Raw genomic sequence first — 17121 nt, forward strand, 5'->3', positions numbered from 1 at the left:
CCCTGAATCGACGGCCAGACAGAAGCAGTTCAGACTCTGAGTGCAGTGTGTGTGAGGTATCAGCAGCTATGTGCTTAGCCTCCCTCTGAACAGCACCGTCAAATATATTGCAAAGTTGTTTTTGTAACTTGAAAATCACTTTCCCTGCAATGTTAGTAATTTTGGAGAACATGTTTTTGCTCTTAACGCTCCAGTAGCTGAACCAAGCCGTTATGTTAAATGATAAGATGCTTTCAACCAGGCTCCTGTGTGCCACTACAGGAACGTCAGCTTCCTGACCCTTGGTTAGCTTTCTCTCAAAAATGCTCTCTGTGTTCTCATTAAAAGTTAAAAGTCTGATCAGTGATTGAGCTTAAAATGTTCCACTTCTTCTACAGGCTGGTTATTGAGTATGGCAGGGCGGGTGTTTCTGGCTCCTCCTGGTTTTGTTTGTATAAGAAGCTTCTTTTGTTTCCCGTTTCCAGTGACCTGTCTGGAGTCAGCCTCTTCATGTGTGGCACGACTCTGTGACGTGCCGCTTAATCCTGTTTCACGTGCCGATGACACGAGACGGTCTCATCAGTAGATACAAAATATTAAAGTGCGACTTTGTCATTTTTAAAAGACTGAATTTAACACATAAATGTTTTTTATGAATAAAAAGTTGAACATCTTTACCAGAGGTTTGGGAGGCGAGCCGTTTGAAGGAAGGCTCAGTGAGTGTGAAAAAAATAAAAAATATTACAAGTTATTACATTAGTTAATAAAATGAGATCATGTAAATTTGCCTAAAGGTGTGTGATTTGTTTGAAGAGAAGGTTCAGAGATACAGTAGTCAGAGTCAGAAGCTAATAAAATCCCTCAGGACAAACCTTTTCATGTGTTTGGTTTAGTCTCGAGTCGTGTCAAACGGCAGTGTTAGACTTTCTTGGCTCAACTGTCGAGTGTCTATGGGATCAAATAACATAATCCTCATCCCACAGGCATCCAGGAAACTGAGCAATTGAAACAAAGCAAGTAAACTAAGGTAGGGTGGGGGGGGTGTCAGACTTTGAAAACCCCTGATCTAAACAGTAGAAACACTCCCTTGCTCACTTCAACACACTCAAAAGGGCGTTTTCCTTACCTGGTCTGGTTTGACCCGTAGCTTATGGTGGCTAATAGTTAGCTAACTAACAGATCGGTGTTGTGTAACTTAGTCGGTTGGTGAACTTCTCTATTTCCGTTGTTTTACTTCTCCTAGTGTTTCCAATGATTACCACTCCTGTAACTGTCACTCCTGCTGCTCCAGCAAGAAAAAAAATGTAAAAAGTCTGGCTTTATTGCATTTGCATTTTTAATAAGGGTTCCTTAAAAATTATCACCAATATATGCACAGAGTGCCATTTTATCAATGTAAGTGCCCTCTTGTAGACAAATGATCTACTGTAATGGCAACAGTTTCTACGCTGCCTCAAACTCATCTCATTGCTGTTCTGCAGTTTCTTGTTACTAACCAGCCCCAATAAATCAATACAATATATCAGTGATAATCCAGTTATTGGCCAATATATCTGCCCGTCTGATTTATAGATTCTAGTAGACTAGACTTCATTTGTAATTTTCCACCGTTGCGAAGGGAATAAATCTGCTCAAAGAGTTGCAAATACACAGATATCTGCCTTCAGGTACGAAGATGTCAAAACATATAGAGACGGAGAGACTAAAGGGAGACGCAGGGGGACGTTACTTAAAGAGACAGAGCGAGTGAACCAGCACAATACAGCATTTTGATGTCAGCAAGAGATGACAAGATGGACAGAGCAGGGGAGACCGCTGTCCTCATCATCAGGTACACAAGGCCAAAGGTCAACCTGTGACTGGCTCTGTTGATTTTCACTCTCTCTTTTTTATATATATCTCTCTCTCTCTCTCTCTCACTGCCTGTGTATCTCTCTCGCTCCTCTGCCTCCTCCGTCCAGCAGCCCTGGGCAGCTGCGGCAGATTTCACGCACGCGTTCCCAGCGTGCTGTAATCTGCCCTGACAGCACACTTAGGTCAGTGTTTTGCTTTTTTTGAACGTATATTTACCAAAAAAAAAAAAAAAAAAATGCAGATTACATGTTCCACTGAATATCCTCAATTAGCTGTTGCTGAGCAGTGTTATTGCAGAAGTTACGTACAAGTGATGCTGGTGTTTTGTTGTTTGTTGTCGAGGGGGTGGTGAGGGTGAGGGCGAGGGCGAGGGCGAGGGTGAGGGCGAGGGCGAGGGCGAGGGTGAGGGCGAGGGCTTTGGCAGCAGAAGTGAGAAGATATCAAGAGGTATTTGTCGTAGGACCTGAAATGGGATGAAAGCACATTCTTGGAAGATACATGAAAATGAGAAATCTATAAAGAGGATTGATCAGGCTGGAGCGCGAAGAGAGGGATGGAGAGAGAGAGAGAGAGAGAGAGAGGGACAGAGGGCCAGGCTGTCGCTCGGCCACTGGCCAATCTCTCCTCCCACATCTGTGTGCAAATATGTGTGAAAGAGACAGAGTTTGAATTGTGAGAGAGTCTGTCTTCACGTGCACATCACATTATATATATATATATATATATATATATGTATATATATGTATACACACCGGCCTCCAGTGTGACAGTGTGTGTGTGTTCTGAATGCTGATAATGGCTGCAGTCATTATTCACGCTGTGGTGCACAGGTTTGACATAGGTGGAGTTTAGCCGCCAGAATTAAGTGACAAATGTACCTGAATGGTGACAGATCATGCAGAAAAATCATGCATCTAATAAATCATATATTATTCTGTTATTATCAATTATACATAGGGGGTTTGGGTTCAGCGGCACAAATCTAAATCCAGTGTCAAATTGCTAAATGAATCAAATTAGTTTCTAGCGCCTTAATCAAATCTAAGTTCAGTTTCTGTGAGTTGACTAAAGTTAACAACGGCTTCAAGGTTCAGTCTGATTTGATCAATCTATACTTTCTCGGCTGAGGAGGCGGGAAACGCTTTATTTTTTGAGTGGCAGCCTAATTACCAACATGTAGCTACGTCCTGAAAATGAAATGAGCAGCAGAAGATATGAAGTGTTGATTAGATTTTTAACTTTTAACTCCTGTGCGAAAAAAGCAATTGTTGAGTATTTACATACAACTGGTTATTTAAGAAATGCAGGGAAGGAAAGGAGAGGAGCTCACAGCAACAATCCTCAGTCCAGCAGCAAAAAAAAACATTTATATATCATCTGTTGTTTTTCTGATGCGGCATGCTTTTGTTTCGTTAATCTATTTTTGGGTCAGCACCCGTCCTGGCTGCCAGGTTGGACCGGCTCGCCCTGCAGCAGCAGTATGCAAAGTGGACCCACTGATAAGACTGGTCCTGGGTGGCGTTCAGGAAATGTCGTTGTTCATCTGTTCGCTCGTCACTTTTGTCCAGAGAATGACGTATCAACAGCGATCGTCCAGATTATACCACATAGTTTGGTTTGGACGAGTGTAGACGACTGCTGCTGTGATTCCCCTGATTTTTAGCGATCCAGTAACCTTCCCTCCGGCACCACGGTGACACCGAACTTCCTCTTGGACTGACACTTTAACACTGGCCTTTTTATATTTTAATTCTGTGAATATTCCCGATCTTGTTCAAATGAATCCCCTCACTTTTTCTCCAGCACCACTATCAGACTGAAATGCAGACAAGAAATTTTAAAAGATGAAAAGGCAAATTCACTGAGTGCGTTTATCATCCCTCAGAGGATGAAATCAGCACTTGATGAACCACGCTTGCAGCAAAAGGCAAAACATAATAATCCAGTATTTAACCTAAAACCTGTCTTCCTGCTGTCAAATATTAAGGCAGCTGTAATAAATCCTTATGGGTTTGTGGGTGTTAATTGGTTATTTAAATCATTTTTATGTAAATAATAATGACGCTTAAATAATAATGACTCTTCTTGTAATACATTTGAAAGAAAAAACCTCTAAAACAGCATAAAAAAAAAAAAATCAAAGCTGCATATTTAATACAAACTTGTGTGGAAAAATGTTCAGGGCTTTGCATTTGTAAGATCAACCGTTTCTTCGATAAATATTAATAAAGCTGCTGAATATAGTAATAAATGTCTGAATAAAACACTGAAATGGACTTACTATATTGATAAAATGATATACCAGTCCACCTGCATTACACACACACACACACACACACACACACACATTCCCCTGCACCTGTGTGCCTTTACTAACCAGCCTCCTCCTCCTCGCCCTCCTGCGTGTGCAGCTCACGGTGGCTCTGCCAGGTCACACTCTCCAGCCTAACCTGCTAATGGAGTTTGCATATGCAGCGCGCTCTCCACTGCCAGCTAGCCATTAATATGAATCACTCTCTGGAGGCCGTCCCCCCTCCCCACCCCCACCCCCCATCACCACACACACACACACACACACATACACACACAAACAAGCCAGCAATTTGTCTTCACTAGTGAGCCGCTGAAAGATCCATACATGATATTCTCCACGGTGGAAAGTGCATTTCAGGAGGGGCGGGGCGGGGTTTTATGAGATTGGTTTCGTACACTTGACAAGGGAGGGTGTGTGTTTGAGAATTGCTATGGGTAATACAGGAGCACGGCCGCTTGCTGCAGGCTGGGTTGGCTGTGTGTGAATGTATGGAGGGTGGACGTGGTTGAGAATTGCCGGGACGGACGGACGGACGGACGGACGGACGGACAGAATTTAGGACAGTGAAATAGTTTCTCTCCTCTCAGGTGAGCAAGAGAGCTGTGAGATTGCATCACTTGCTCGCCGCTCGCTGAAAGCCCCCACTGAGGTCTGTTATCAGCCTCTGCTAATCAAGTCAAACTGAAACTATGAAATGCTTCTCCAGTGCAGGATAAGATCAGACCATTTTCCCCAAATATTATGTTCCGAGCTTCAAATGCTACTTCACGGGCCAGAGGGAGCTTAAATTATAAATATACAGCACTTGAAACCCTGATTGGATCTTATTCAGACTGCAGTTTCATGTGTGCTGCGTCCCTCAGACAATACTCGATGGTAGCTGGGGAAAAAAAAAATAAATAAAATTCTTCCTACACCCACACAACAAATGCCAGCGCTCTGCCAGTGTGTGGCCTGGAGAGAAACGGACCAGTTGCAGTTGGGCGTTTTTTGCCAAACGATGGAGAGTTGCGAAATGAACAGCGTATACACAGACACACACACACACACACACACACACACACACACACACACACACACACACAGACAGTACGACCCAGGAGGTCAGAGAGGCTTGCATCATGTTTTTTTTATTTATTTATTTTTTTAGCATTTTCTGTTTTCTGCTCTGGTGGCCCTCCTCCAGCTATGTGCTCTTTGTTCCAGTGTCAGCCAGGGCGAAAAACTAGTGGAGTGAGTGTAGTCCTGCCAGTGCTGCTGTAAACATGAAGACATCATAGCCGGTTAGCTCTGCACGCTTTCTGAAAGGATGCCATGTGACACCAAAATCTAGATTTGTACGGGAGGGAGTATAAGTTGCAGCTTTTTGAAAAAAAAAAATAGAGAAAAAGGAACCAGGTGTTTGAAACAGAAATGTTTCTAATGTGAAGCACAGGGGGCAAAAGAAGAAGAGAAACTGGGTTGTGTTGATGGAACTGCTTCAACACAAATGTCCCTGTCCAGTTACGAGGGAGTTATGAAATTCTCACCTCTTATGAAAGAGGTGAGAACATGTCATGGCCAGCCGATGCACTTCCACACTTTCGTTATGTAACACTAGCACCTCGGCTTATAAAGGCGCCGATGTCTACGACAAACAAACCAGGCGCACCGAGTCATGTGTCGCCATGGTCACACTGCCGTTCTGGCAACCCGTCTGACCTGGAGACAGACTTCTAATGAGCTTCCTTCTCAAAGGGCGACGCAGCCGCGCTCCCGGAGGCTCTGTCGGCAGCGCGACTGTTTGTCTTCGGCTCCTCGAAATGAAAAGTTGATTAGTGAGAGAGGCCGGAGAGTCGAGGTGGCGATGACAGGTCTCCGCTTGGCTCGTTGTCATTAGTGTGAAGGGAAAGGAAAAGGATGTAGTGCTCAAGTAAGAATAAACAGAAAGCAATAAGGTTTTAAAAATTGACTCTCGGGCGCGCTGCCAAATAATGTCCTCACATGCCGTCTGTCTCGAATGGTGTCTTATTTTTCAAAACAGCAGCGGAAAACTAATAACGTGGTGACATTATTCCACTCTTCCACTTATTTATACCATTTTCTAAAATTGAGTTGCAGGTAAAAATGATCTCAGCCCTGCTTAAATCTTAATTATATACAGAATATTTTTGTTCTTCATATCAACAAACCCTCATGGAACGACCACCAACGACGACTTAATCCTGCTAATGAGTCGCGCCCGTGAAGCCACGTCCGATACGTCTCAATCCGCGGAGCTGCACTGTGTGAGTGGGTGACATGTTGTTTCATTATCATGATCAAACCCTGCAGTTTATTTTAACTCAGTCCCACATGCGCTGTGCTGTCAAACCACCAAATGTGTATTAATCCACCCCTGAAAATAGTCCCCAACAAATGCTCCTGTTTACTCCTGTTCCCGTCATCTCCAGTGATGTTTGTTTAAAAAACTTCAATCCACAGCTGTTTTAGCAAGTTAGAGTCTTTTTTCTTTTTTAAATGGAACTTTATATTTGTCTTTATATTTTATACTTTATATATTAAAATTAAATTATCAGGGGAAAAAGCAGAGTAAATATTAGACAGCTCAGCCCCGAGACGTCCTGTGTCCGCCGAAGAAGCGCCGGTGAATCTCTGATTTCTGATATGAAGCTGCTCTATTTGTATTTTCTACTGGTTTTAATCCCCCTGATCTGTTTGTCATGGAGAGGATGAGACCTCTGTGGGTAATTCGGCTCGCGGTAAAAAACCTCCTGAACCGCTGAAAGTGAAGGAGCGCCGTCTTTTTCTTATTGTTTTGATGGAGAGACCCCTAGAGGCAGAAGTTACAGACTGAACATGCTAATTTTCATTCAGGTGTGAGCTGTTTAAAAAAAAAAGTAAAAGTAAAACAGCACGAGCACAGAGTGAATCTCTGCATCAAAAAACGTATTATCATTATTATTATTGTTAAATAATAATGAGTTTTTACAGCTGCCTTTCCGGGGAAGTTTACAGAAGGACTATGTGTTTTTTATGCTACTAACGCAGACACCCACACAGCTCTCATACATATTGCTCTCCTGCTGCTGATGCAACACAACCAGATTAGACCAAACCAGGAAAAGTTGCCTTTTGCTCTTCTGATTTATTACCTTAAAAGCCGCTCTGTCTGTGTGAAGTGTCTGTACATTATATTTAAACCTCCAGTCTGCAGGTTGTGGTAAATAGATGCTTCATTTGTGAGCCACAAAATCTAAAATGTTTTGTTTTGCACAGGCTGATGTTTTACAGCGGTTTGTAGAAACGACCTGTGAGCACCGTTGGCTCTGCGCTAATGAAGAACCGTAATTCTGCAGAAAACGTTTCCGAAAGACAAGACAAGCAAATTTCAGCTGAAAGGCCTGAACACTGCTGATGATGGGGGGGGTCACAGCTTTTATCTGTGAATGTGATTTCATTTTTACGAGCACGCTTTCCATTCACCAAATCTTTATCTAAACAGCTCATCCCACCGAGAGTAAAACCTATTTTTCAAGAGGGGCTTTTAGTGCTCTTCTGGCTTGAGTCTAATTTGCAGTTGCTTTAGCGCGTATGAGACTTTGCACTTCTCTTTTATACGACTTGAGTGGGGTTTTTATTTATTTATTTATTTTGTAGGTTATGTAAATTGTTGCATTTTGTTCTCTTGTATTTGTCACAGAGCTGCCTTCAGAAACCTCTTACCAGCAGATTTGTATTCTCAGTGGGACGCCATCTTTAGATAAAGGTGGTCTTTGATGGTGAAATCACTTTCATTAGGTGCTGAAGCGCCGTGACCAGCAGCATTCATTTAGCCTAAATAAAATGCATAATGAGAGAAAGTAAAGTAGGTTGTTTCTTGAATAGTAACTCCTTGCGCTGAAGGCTGTGAAGGAACCGTACAGTAAAGATGCGCCCTGAGTGAGAGGATGTGTTCTAAGTGTTCTCGTCTCTAATACAGCGGGAAAATATTAGCGAAGAAATCAGGACCGGAGGTCATTAGAGAAATGTTTGCATCTCGAAAATGCATTGAGAAACCTGGGCCAGAGCGTTTTCTGATATTAGATATGCACACTGTGCACCGCGTCCTTCGGTGCTCTGCTGGTTTTTTCAGTCTCATTTGCAGTTGAAATTATTGAATGCTTGTGCACCAGCAAGGAAATTCCAACATTCATGCACAGCTAATAGAATCTACTTCAGCAGCGTTGGGTTGGGGAAAAAAAAAAAAAAAAAGAGAGTTGCAAATCTGCAATTAACTGAAACTATTATTCTCAAGTCGCTGTCGATCCAGTGACTCGACTGCACCACCGTCCTCGCTCGTCATCAGACGGACGAGCATGAGTCCAGCTCTTATGTCCTCTGTCTCACCGGCTCACCTCCAGGCTTTCTTGTACAGTACATTCGTGTTTGTGAACTGACAGTAGCCTTGCCATATTGTATCTGACAGCTCCCTCTCTGGATCCTCGGGGATAACACACTGTAGCCTTTGGATGTACATTTATAAAAAAATAAAAAATAAAAAAAAAATGAAATAAAAAATGACTGACATTTTAAACAACATGCGTGGCCCCTGCCAAACATTCACAGAGTACACAGGTTACGCTAGATAAGCAAATATACTCTTTATTTCAGTTTCATTTACAGATCTTCTATTTATCAAGCGGAAAGAGAAATGCACTCCTCGGGCTTCGACTCATCTGTTTGTCAGAGTGCTGTGGCATGATCATCGGTCTTGAGGAGATAGCGTGTGGACTGATGCAGAAAATATATTGAAATAGGTTAGATTGATAGAGACGTTCAGAGAGAGAGAGAGAGAGAGAGAGAGAAATTGCTAAACCAAGCCGACCCTTCCATTTCCCCCCTTTTCGTTCGCGTTATCGTTGATGTTGTGTTATTGAACACGTGTTGCCGCAGGAAGCCTCGTGATTTCATTTAGAGGATCTGATCTTTCCTTTGGTTGTCATTGACAGGGTTTAAAGCAGCAACACATTGTTTTTTTTGTTTGTTTTTTTTTTTGTTTCCTCTGGTGCTGCCATCATCTATTAAAAGACTTATTTTTTCAGTTTGACTTCACCAGGCATATAGTTCCCCCCCCCATCCCCCCACCCCACACACACACTACACTACACACACACACACACACACACTCTCTCTGTGTGTGTCTGAGACCACGAATGAATGTGGTCCCTTCTGCTGTCACTTTCAGCACACTTTACCCAGCTCCCCTATTTGAAGTTCTGTCATCGCCAGGCTTTGAACTGCCATTTGTGTTTTACCCTGCACACCGCTCGTCTCCAGAGCCTCGTCTGCTGTGGAAATTGTCAGAGCCATAGGCCACATTTCAACACAGGGTTTGTGTTTTTGGTTTTTGTTTTTTTTTTGTTGTTGTAATAACTAATGCAGAAAGCCTTTTTATGGACTGGACACATTCAAACGAGGATCAGCCGCATCCTATTTCAAAGCCCCAATGCCTTTTGTGCCCTTTGGAGCTTTTTCTTCTCTATGCCTTTTCTCTTTTTGCTACTGTATACTTGTGCTACATTAAATTTCATAGGATTGTTTTGGAGTCACTATTTTCAGATTAATACACGTTTATCAAATCTGTTTTTCCTTATGCGAGGTGAGGGTTTTTTGTTTTTTTTAAAGGGGCCCAATATCACAAATGCACAAATGTATGTTTTGAGATATTGGTACGGTGGCCCTGAGAGTTCAAAACACACGACAAATTCAGAAAACATCTTCATCAATTTGACAACGCACACGTCCTGCAGAAATACTCACAACACAACGGAAGCGTTTCCAGGGGACACCCACCCTTCAGGGCCACCGTACATCGGGGCTCATAAATAAAACCGACTTGACCAAATGTTCTTAATTCCACAGTTTTTATGTGACTGCTGTAAATGCTATTTATTGTGCAGATTAAGACTTAATAAACAAAACAAACGATCCGCTGTTAAATTATAATGCATTGTTCATAGATTAAACCATCTGCTCTCATGTGAATGCATCGATGATAATAATATAAAATAAATAAATACCCAATTTACTACACTTCACATACACGCCACAGTTAGCCGTTTTGCAATTCATGCTGCTGTGCAACTTAGCTTCCATTCCAGATGTTTGGTTCTTCCTTCAGTATAAAAGTCAATACGTGTGTCGAGACGTGTTTGATTTGTGTTATGAACGTCAAGTCTGAATCCATTTTTGTCAAAGTTATATTAGCGGTTTGAGGTGGTATTAATGCAGACTTGATGTTCACTTTAACAATTAGCATGGAAAGTAGTAAAAGTAAAATTAGTGAAAATTACATGTGATTTGTAGTTAAAGCTGCACTACATCAACTCTTTCAATCAGCAGTGGATGGGATGACTGTGTGTAACGTGACAGGTCTCACAAACAAAGATCGATCACTCAGCTTTGTGATTTCCCTTCAGTTACCAGCTTTTAAATCTCTTTTGAGCCTCTTTCAGCTGCTTGTTTTTTGATTAGAGCCTCACAAATTCCCTTTTAAAGCCACAGCAGGCATGCCCAGTCCAAACAGCACACAGATGCAGTTAGCTGCTAGCTGTTTGCTATGCTTTTGATATCCTTCGCTGTCACGGACCAAAACCTCTCGCCACAAGAACATATTTGTATTATATTTATATTTTCTGTAAGATTACTTCACATTTTTTTTGTAAATATTTAATTTTAAGTTTACATTTTACTATTTATGTTCAAGCTATCTGACCTGCAGTAATTGCTTATTTTATCTTTGTTTATTCTTCATACTATGTTTATTGTTTTGCACCAAAACACCAAAGCAAATTCCTCGTTTGTTGAAAACCTATTTGGGAATAAAACAGATTCTGATTCTGATTTAGCAGCTAAAGATTCAGATATTTTTCTCAGGAGGTTTAAAAAGCGAATCAGTTAGTAGTAATATATTATGAGACTATGGCTTTTACCTCAGTAAAAGATGTGAAATCTGGACAAGAGATGCTTTCTGCCTTTCAAGAAATAAAGCAGCAAATGCAAACAGATGCTTCGCAGCCAGTGTTGGTTTTATCCCTCAGACATAGTCCTGGGTTTGATGCTCTGATGCTTCTGTGCATCAGACTCATAGTCTGGGCATGAAGCATCCACTCAGGGTCTTCAGTATAGAGCAGTGGCTGTGCTTGTTAGCCTAATAACAACAGCAGCTGGAGTGGCCGCTGATGACCGGGACCTCTATGAGTCTCCAGTTGATGAAACCAACCAACTAAGTCCTGTGCAGAGGAGTCCACTTGTTAAGGGAGAGCCCCCGGGGGACAGATTCTTACTTACTGCAGTGAAGGCACAGCGCCTGTCTCCATAGTGGCTGGGTGGGCTGCTGGTGAGATTTTTGCAGCCTGAAGTGCCACCAAACACACAGCCTCCGCTTTGTTTCCCCCCTGAGCGCAGAGAAAACAAGCCGTCTGCTGTACCTGCAGTGGTTTCCCCCCTCGGCTACAAACATTTCTGGGGTTGTAATGTTAGCTTGGCTGAGGATTTTATTTGTGAAATGGAAAGTGTACTGTATCTTAAAAAATGCTTTGATCCTAAAATATGCTGTGTTGATGATAAGGAAGGAAGTTAATTGAATCCCTTAATATTTTTGCCAATCTCCACTGGCACTCGCTCAAAGATCCAGGCTATGCACCTCATTTGAACTGCGAAACTTTATCATTTATGCACAGTGCTCGGTGTTTACAAGTGATGATGAAACGAGGACACCCCGAGCTCAGAGACAACGTCCAAAAGGTTTCAATTTCACCACAACACAACCAATCGGCAAAGCTCTTATTAGCGTGTTCCCACCCTCCTGTCTCTCTCTAGCTCCTTATCTGTGCATCTCCCTCACCCTCCGTGCCAGCGGGAGATGAATATGTCTTCAACGTCCTTGGATTCGCGTCGCGTAAACACCAGAGGTGGCGAGCGCTGTTTACCGGTGTGCACGGCCAGGCACAACAGCCGGCTCCCTCTCCTGCACAGCTCGTCCCGATGGGGGCCGAACTCACCTTATTACCCTTTTAATTAGTCGGAGCAGTTAATAGCGCCGGCCCGCTTCTGCCGCCTCAGCACTCTGCTCCGAGTTCAGGAATCCCTCCGAATCGATAGCGAAGAGTTGGACTGAGGGAGAGGGGAGAGGTTCTGCAGCATCAGGTGCTTTCATGATGCTTTTTTGGGGAGAAATCAAACAACACACTCTTTTCTTTGAAGGAACCTTTTTGGGGCCAGTGTACCAATAACTATCCCTTCCCTTTTTTCTTTTTTTTTTTCTGTGTACATTTGAAGGGATGAGAAGTCTCTGGGTTCCTCATGCACATTCCTCTCACCCAGTGGCTTCCACATTTTCCTCGCAGTCGAAAATGAATGTAATCAAAAAAAAAAGCTAAGGGTTTGCTCTGCAGATTCTATTGTGCCCCTTATAAGCTTTTATCCCTTCCAACCGCTCGCCCCTGCGCTCATTTCTTTTCTTGTTTTGATTTAAAGATGCAGTGGAAGTACTTAGCATTTAGATGACATGCTGCTGGAGAGGTGTGATGGATCAGCGCCTCTTCAGAGGACTGAATTTCCTCGAGAGCGCCGCAGTCGGTCGACCGGTCGGACAGACGGACAGACAGACAGACAGACAGACAGAGCGACAGATCGCAGGACGTCAGGCTGGGTGGGCAGCGGAATATCAAGTCCGCCTCGCTGCTGCAGAAAGCCTGGCACAGCCGAGAGGAGAGCAGGGGACTGCTGGGAATGCCAATGCGGTGCCCAGACAGCCGTCTCGCCTTGGCTCCTCTGATTGGCTAAACAGACCATTAGCTTCCTGATTATGATTAGCAGAGTCATTATCTGCACAAAAGTGGCTCATTCACCAATATTAAGAAGGCAAAGGGAAGCTGTTTCCTTCCTCCGGTCAAGGGGAAAAACAGCGTTGTTGTCATGTGGTCTCCTAAAGACGAATGTAGGAGGCAAGAAGTTGTTGTTCACAGAGAAACAAAGTGGAACACTGTTTATCACCCTGCCCTACAGCTAATGTGATAAAAAAAAAATTTCTATCTGTGTGATGCCATTGATGGGAGAAAGGAAATGTCTCTCACTCGTTAACGCGGAATGAGGTGGCCATTACTCGCTCGTATCTTCCGGTCGAGGAGAGGAGCGGTGTTCTCTGAGGTCATAAAAACTGGGGGAGAACAAAATAACCTTCATCTTCTTTCATCTCGCCTTAGATATAATTGGAAGACACGCCATCTGTGCTTTTTAAATGGACATATGCTGCTCTGCGTCCAAGGCCAATGTGCTTAAGGAAGGTTGACTAAAACGTTGGTGAAGGCTGGCCCTCTGCTCCGCTGACGCTGACCTTCTGCTTTTCTTTTCCAGCCTTTGCCCAAGGAGCCGTCGTAGGAATGCAGAGGGAAAACAGCAGGTATGTGAGTTTTTAATGATGTATTATATTTCAAATTTGCATGCCGAGTGTACAACCTGAGTTCAGCTCAATCTGACATGTACGCAAACCAAAGGCTTTTTGATCGCTGCACCCTGTCGAAAGCAGAAATTAAAACTTTTAAAGGGGAAATGTAACGAGCAGCAGAGTCCATGCCTCCATCCTAAAGATGCATTAAGCTTCAGTGCTGCTCAGACCTGCATTGAATCAGCCATTACTGTGTATTCATCAAGTGTTTCTGCAGCAGCCTACCACTGTCACCACTGAGCGTAAATAAAGGTCATGCAGGTCTTGGAGAAGACACAATGGTATCTGCCATTTCTCAGGATGCAGTCACTTTGATGTATCTATGCAAAAAAAAGAAAGAAAGAAGAGAAATCAAAGGGGGTTATTGGATTTGTGCAAATGCGTAAGGGTGGAAACTAAAAAGCTGCAGTGTGGTTACATCAAAGGCAGAGGTCACTTCAAGTGTCCCGGCTGTCTTTTATGACAAAGGCAGAAAACTGATATTTTTGGGAGGCTGTTTTTGAGAACAGTGATAACTGAAAAGCAAAAGCTACATGTTCAAAAAAATCAGTGTTAAAATGTTGGCTGCCTGCCTCGCATCGCTCCGAGTGGATGTCTGCTTATTAAAAGTCAGGCAGTCAGGAGCAGGTTAGCCTGACTCTGCAGGCAGGTGAACTTCACTTCCACAAACATCTTTCTCTTCTCTAAAAAAAAAAACAAAACAAGGAAATCTACTAAAGATTAAACTGAATCCCCCTCCCGAGAACACTGACTGAGTATCTTTTATATTCTGCAAAAACCACAGGCATTTGGAATCTGCATGCTTTATGTCTCCTAGCCAATATTCTGAGATTGATTTTCCCTCTTCCACCGAGAAAACAAAATGAATCACGCACAATTACCAAGGACAGGGAGAAGAGGGGAATTGGGGGCGTCATAAATATTTATTTGCCAGTCCTGGGAATTTGTGCAATTCTGTGTGGATTTGCCAACTCATATTTAAGTGTCTGAATGATTTATATGGGCAGTCCTGGGTGTCACATTTGTCCACTGTCACCCTGAATCATTTATGTATTAACATTTATGGATTTATCCATATAACATATTCATGGCAGAGTTCTATTATCATTCAAATGGGTTTCTTGATCAAATGATTGGCTAAATTAAGTCATTAACTGGAGAATTTCACTGGAGGTGAAATGTATTCTATGTGGAAAGGAATATATTAGTACATACACTTATAGATCCATCCCTGTTTTTCTTTTAATTCTTAATAAAATATGCTTTGTTCGACGTTTGAAAGAAGAGCTTTGAGGACTGTCCTCAAATGAAGCCCCGTTTCAGATCTGGAAGACATGAAATTGCTGGTTTTTAACAATCTGTTGTAAGTAATGGCTGTTTTTCCATTCAGACGTGTCCATTACATTAATTTCCAGCGTTATTCAGAGTTGAATGGAAGCAGAGCTCGAACTATATTTGGAACCTTCCTGCAACAAAGGTATGAATGGCAGCGCTGTCACCGGCAGGGAGCTTTTTCAGTCATTTCACAGGCTGCATTAGTGACGGCTGCTGCTGGAGCATTAATCGATGACCATCACGAGCGTGAGGCACTCTCCGTCTCACAGCTGAAGCCCCTCATAATATTTCTCATCAGTTTCATCATTCATTAGATTTAGAGTTAAAGGGGAAATCTGCCAAAATCCTGTTACTGGTGAACAAGCGCAGAGTGATAAGATGTTGATTTGGGACTTTCATTTAATTCTCAATTTGCTCACATGCTGTTTTTTTGGACTTGGCACAGGTGACGATTGAAAATACAGGGAGGGGGCTGCTGGTCTGTTTATAACTGCTGTTCCTTTGCCCAATATTGTGGTTAATTAAGGTGAAGTGCTTCTTGGATCTACATATATATATATATATATATATTTATTTAATCAGGAAGTTACATTGAGATCAAGATCTCATTTACAAGTGAGACCTGAGTACAGTGAAAAATAAAATAAATAACAGAAATACAATAAATACACATTCGGATGGGTATATAACAGTGATCAGAGTGTAAATTTAAATGCTTTTGAATATACATTAAGATACACAGCCAGGTAGACGATAAGATGATGACTGAAACGCTCATAATGCAAGTTAGAAAAGAACAATAAAGTCGAACAATTACACCCCACGTCGGAAAGACTTCTAATCAAATGATGCCTGGGCCTGAATTTGAGCCCTGCTTTTTTATTTATTAACTAAATGATTTATTTATTTCCAACCTGTGTTTGTTTAGATCTTTAGTAAATGACCGAATCAGCCATTTTAAGCTCCTGGTTGTTATGTGCCATTGGATGCACTGACACGATTCGTGAACATTTATTTGCAGCGGCGTTATCGTGTCTTCGTGTTCAGGTTTCACTGAATCATGACTCAGTTTTGGGATACTGGACATTCGATGACTTTGGAGAGTGATATGTGAATAAGTGTAACCAGTGATATCAGACACGAGGAGGAGGAGGAGCTCTCAGCCCCTTTTGTTTGGTAGCTCTCAGAGTGAAAAACAAAAAAGGTTGGAGACCCTTGATCTACATGATTAAAAAACAAGACATTCTTGTTTTGTTTGTGCAGAAGAAATGATAATTAAGCGAGTCAACAAATTTATTATGCTACTCTTAAGTAGAGGGGAAGACATGCAATTAATCTCTGTGCATATTTAACCTTGTTTGTGCTGCCGTAGCCTGAATGCTAATGGGACAGTTTTCAGTTTGGTGTCGTGTTATAGAAGATGTCGCTCTACATTTGACCCACTGAGACTGCTGTCATAACTTTAACATGAAACCGCCTCATGCTTATGAAACAGCCGTGTCTTCTGAGTCGTAATTTACCTTTTTCTTCCATTCCTCGACAGGCTCTTTGACGGGATTCAAAGAAGGAACCGATGCCAGTCACTACAACCAAACATTGTGTCCATTCACCGACGAGACTCCAAAACTTTACACCGGACCTGACCTTCTGTAAAAAAAAAAATTAAAAAAAAAATACATTTAAAAAAAAAAAAAGAAAAGAAAAAATAAACTAAATAGATAAATGAAAAAAAAAATGACCCCGAGCTTCTCCAGTCACCACAGCGAAAGACTCTCGGCAGACGCTTCTGAGAACTCTGAGAAGTCTCAAGCGAGCAGCATGGTACACCATCGGCATTGAATCTTTACCGCAGTCAAATTCACGGACACATCATAGAAGAAAATCCCTGTAAGGAACAGTTTTGAACAGGGCAGCGGAATATTCATTGAAGTACTGTACCTTTTGTTTTTTGGTTTTTTGGTTAGCCACCGTCTGGTCTGCAGGGGACGGCTCCTTGAAGATTTTTTTCTTTTTTTTTTGTACCTTTGTGGCTTGATTTAGACTTTGTCAGAAGGTCTTTCAAAAGTCAGCCCCTTCATCTTCTTTACTGTCACGGCTGTGAAGCTGTCCGGGGGTTTGTATCCCTGCCAAGTTTCTTTAATGACACGCTCGCCGCTAAAGAGCGGTGTCT

At 42.4% G+C, this 17121-nt stretch overlaps 1 protein-coding gene across 1 annotated transcript in view; it reads left to right on the forward strand.

Annotated features, from left to right (window-relative positions):
- The window catches only part of LOC111227617 (protein FAM19A5-like), a 46318-nt gene extending 29777 nt beyond the window's left edge, over positions 1-16541 (forward strand). The window contains exons 4-5 of the mRNA XM_022753197.1: positions 13526-13571; positions 16495-16541. Of these exons, the coding sequence (XP_022608918.1) occupies positions 13526-13549 (24 nt within the window). The 3' untranslated portion in view covers positions 13550-13571; positions 16495-16541. The remainder of the gene's footprint in view (positions 1-13525; positions 13572-16494) is intronic.
- Positions 16542-17121: the final 580 nt, after the last annotated feature.

The sequence above is a fragment of the Seriola dumerili genome, unplaced genomic scaffold, assembly GCF_002260705.1.
Source record: "Seriola dumerili isolate Sdu_G_001 unplaced genomic scaffold, Sdu_1.0 BDQW01000190.1, whole genome shotgun sequence".
NCBI lineage: Eukaryota > Metazoa > Chordata > Actinopteri > Carangiformes > Carangidae > Seriola > Seriola dumerili.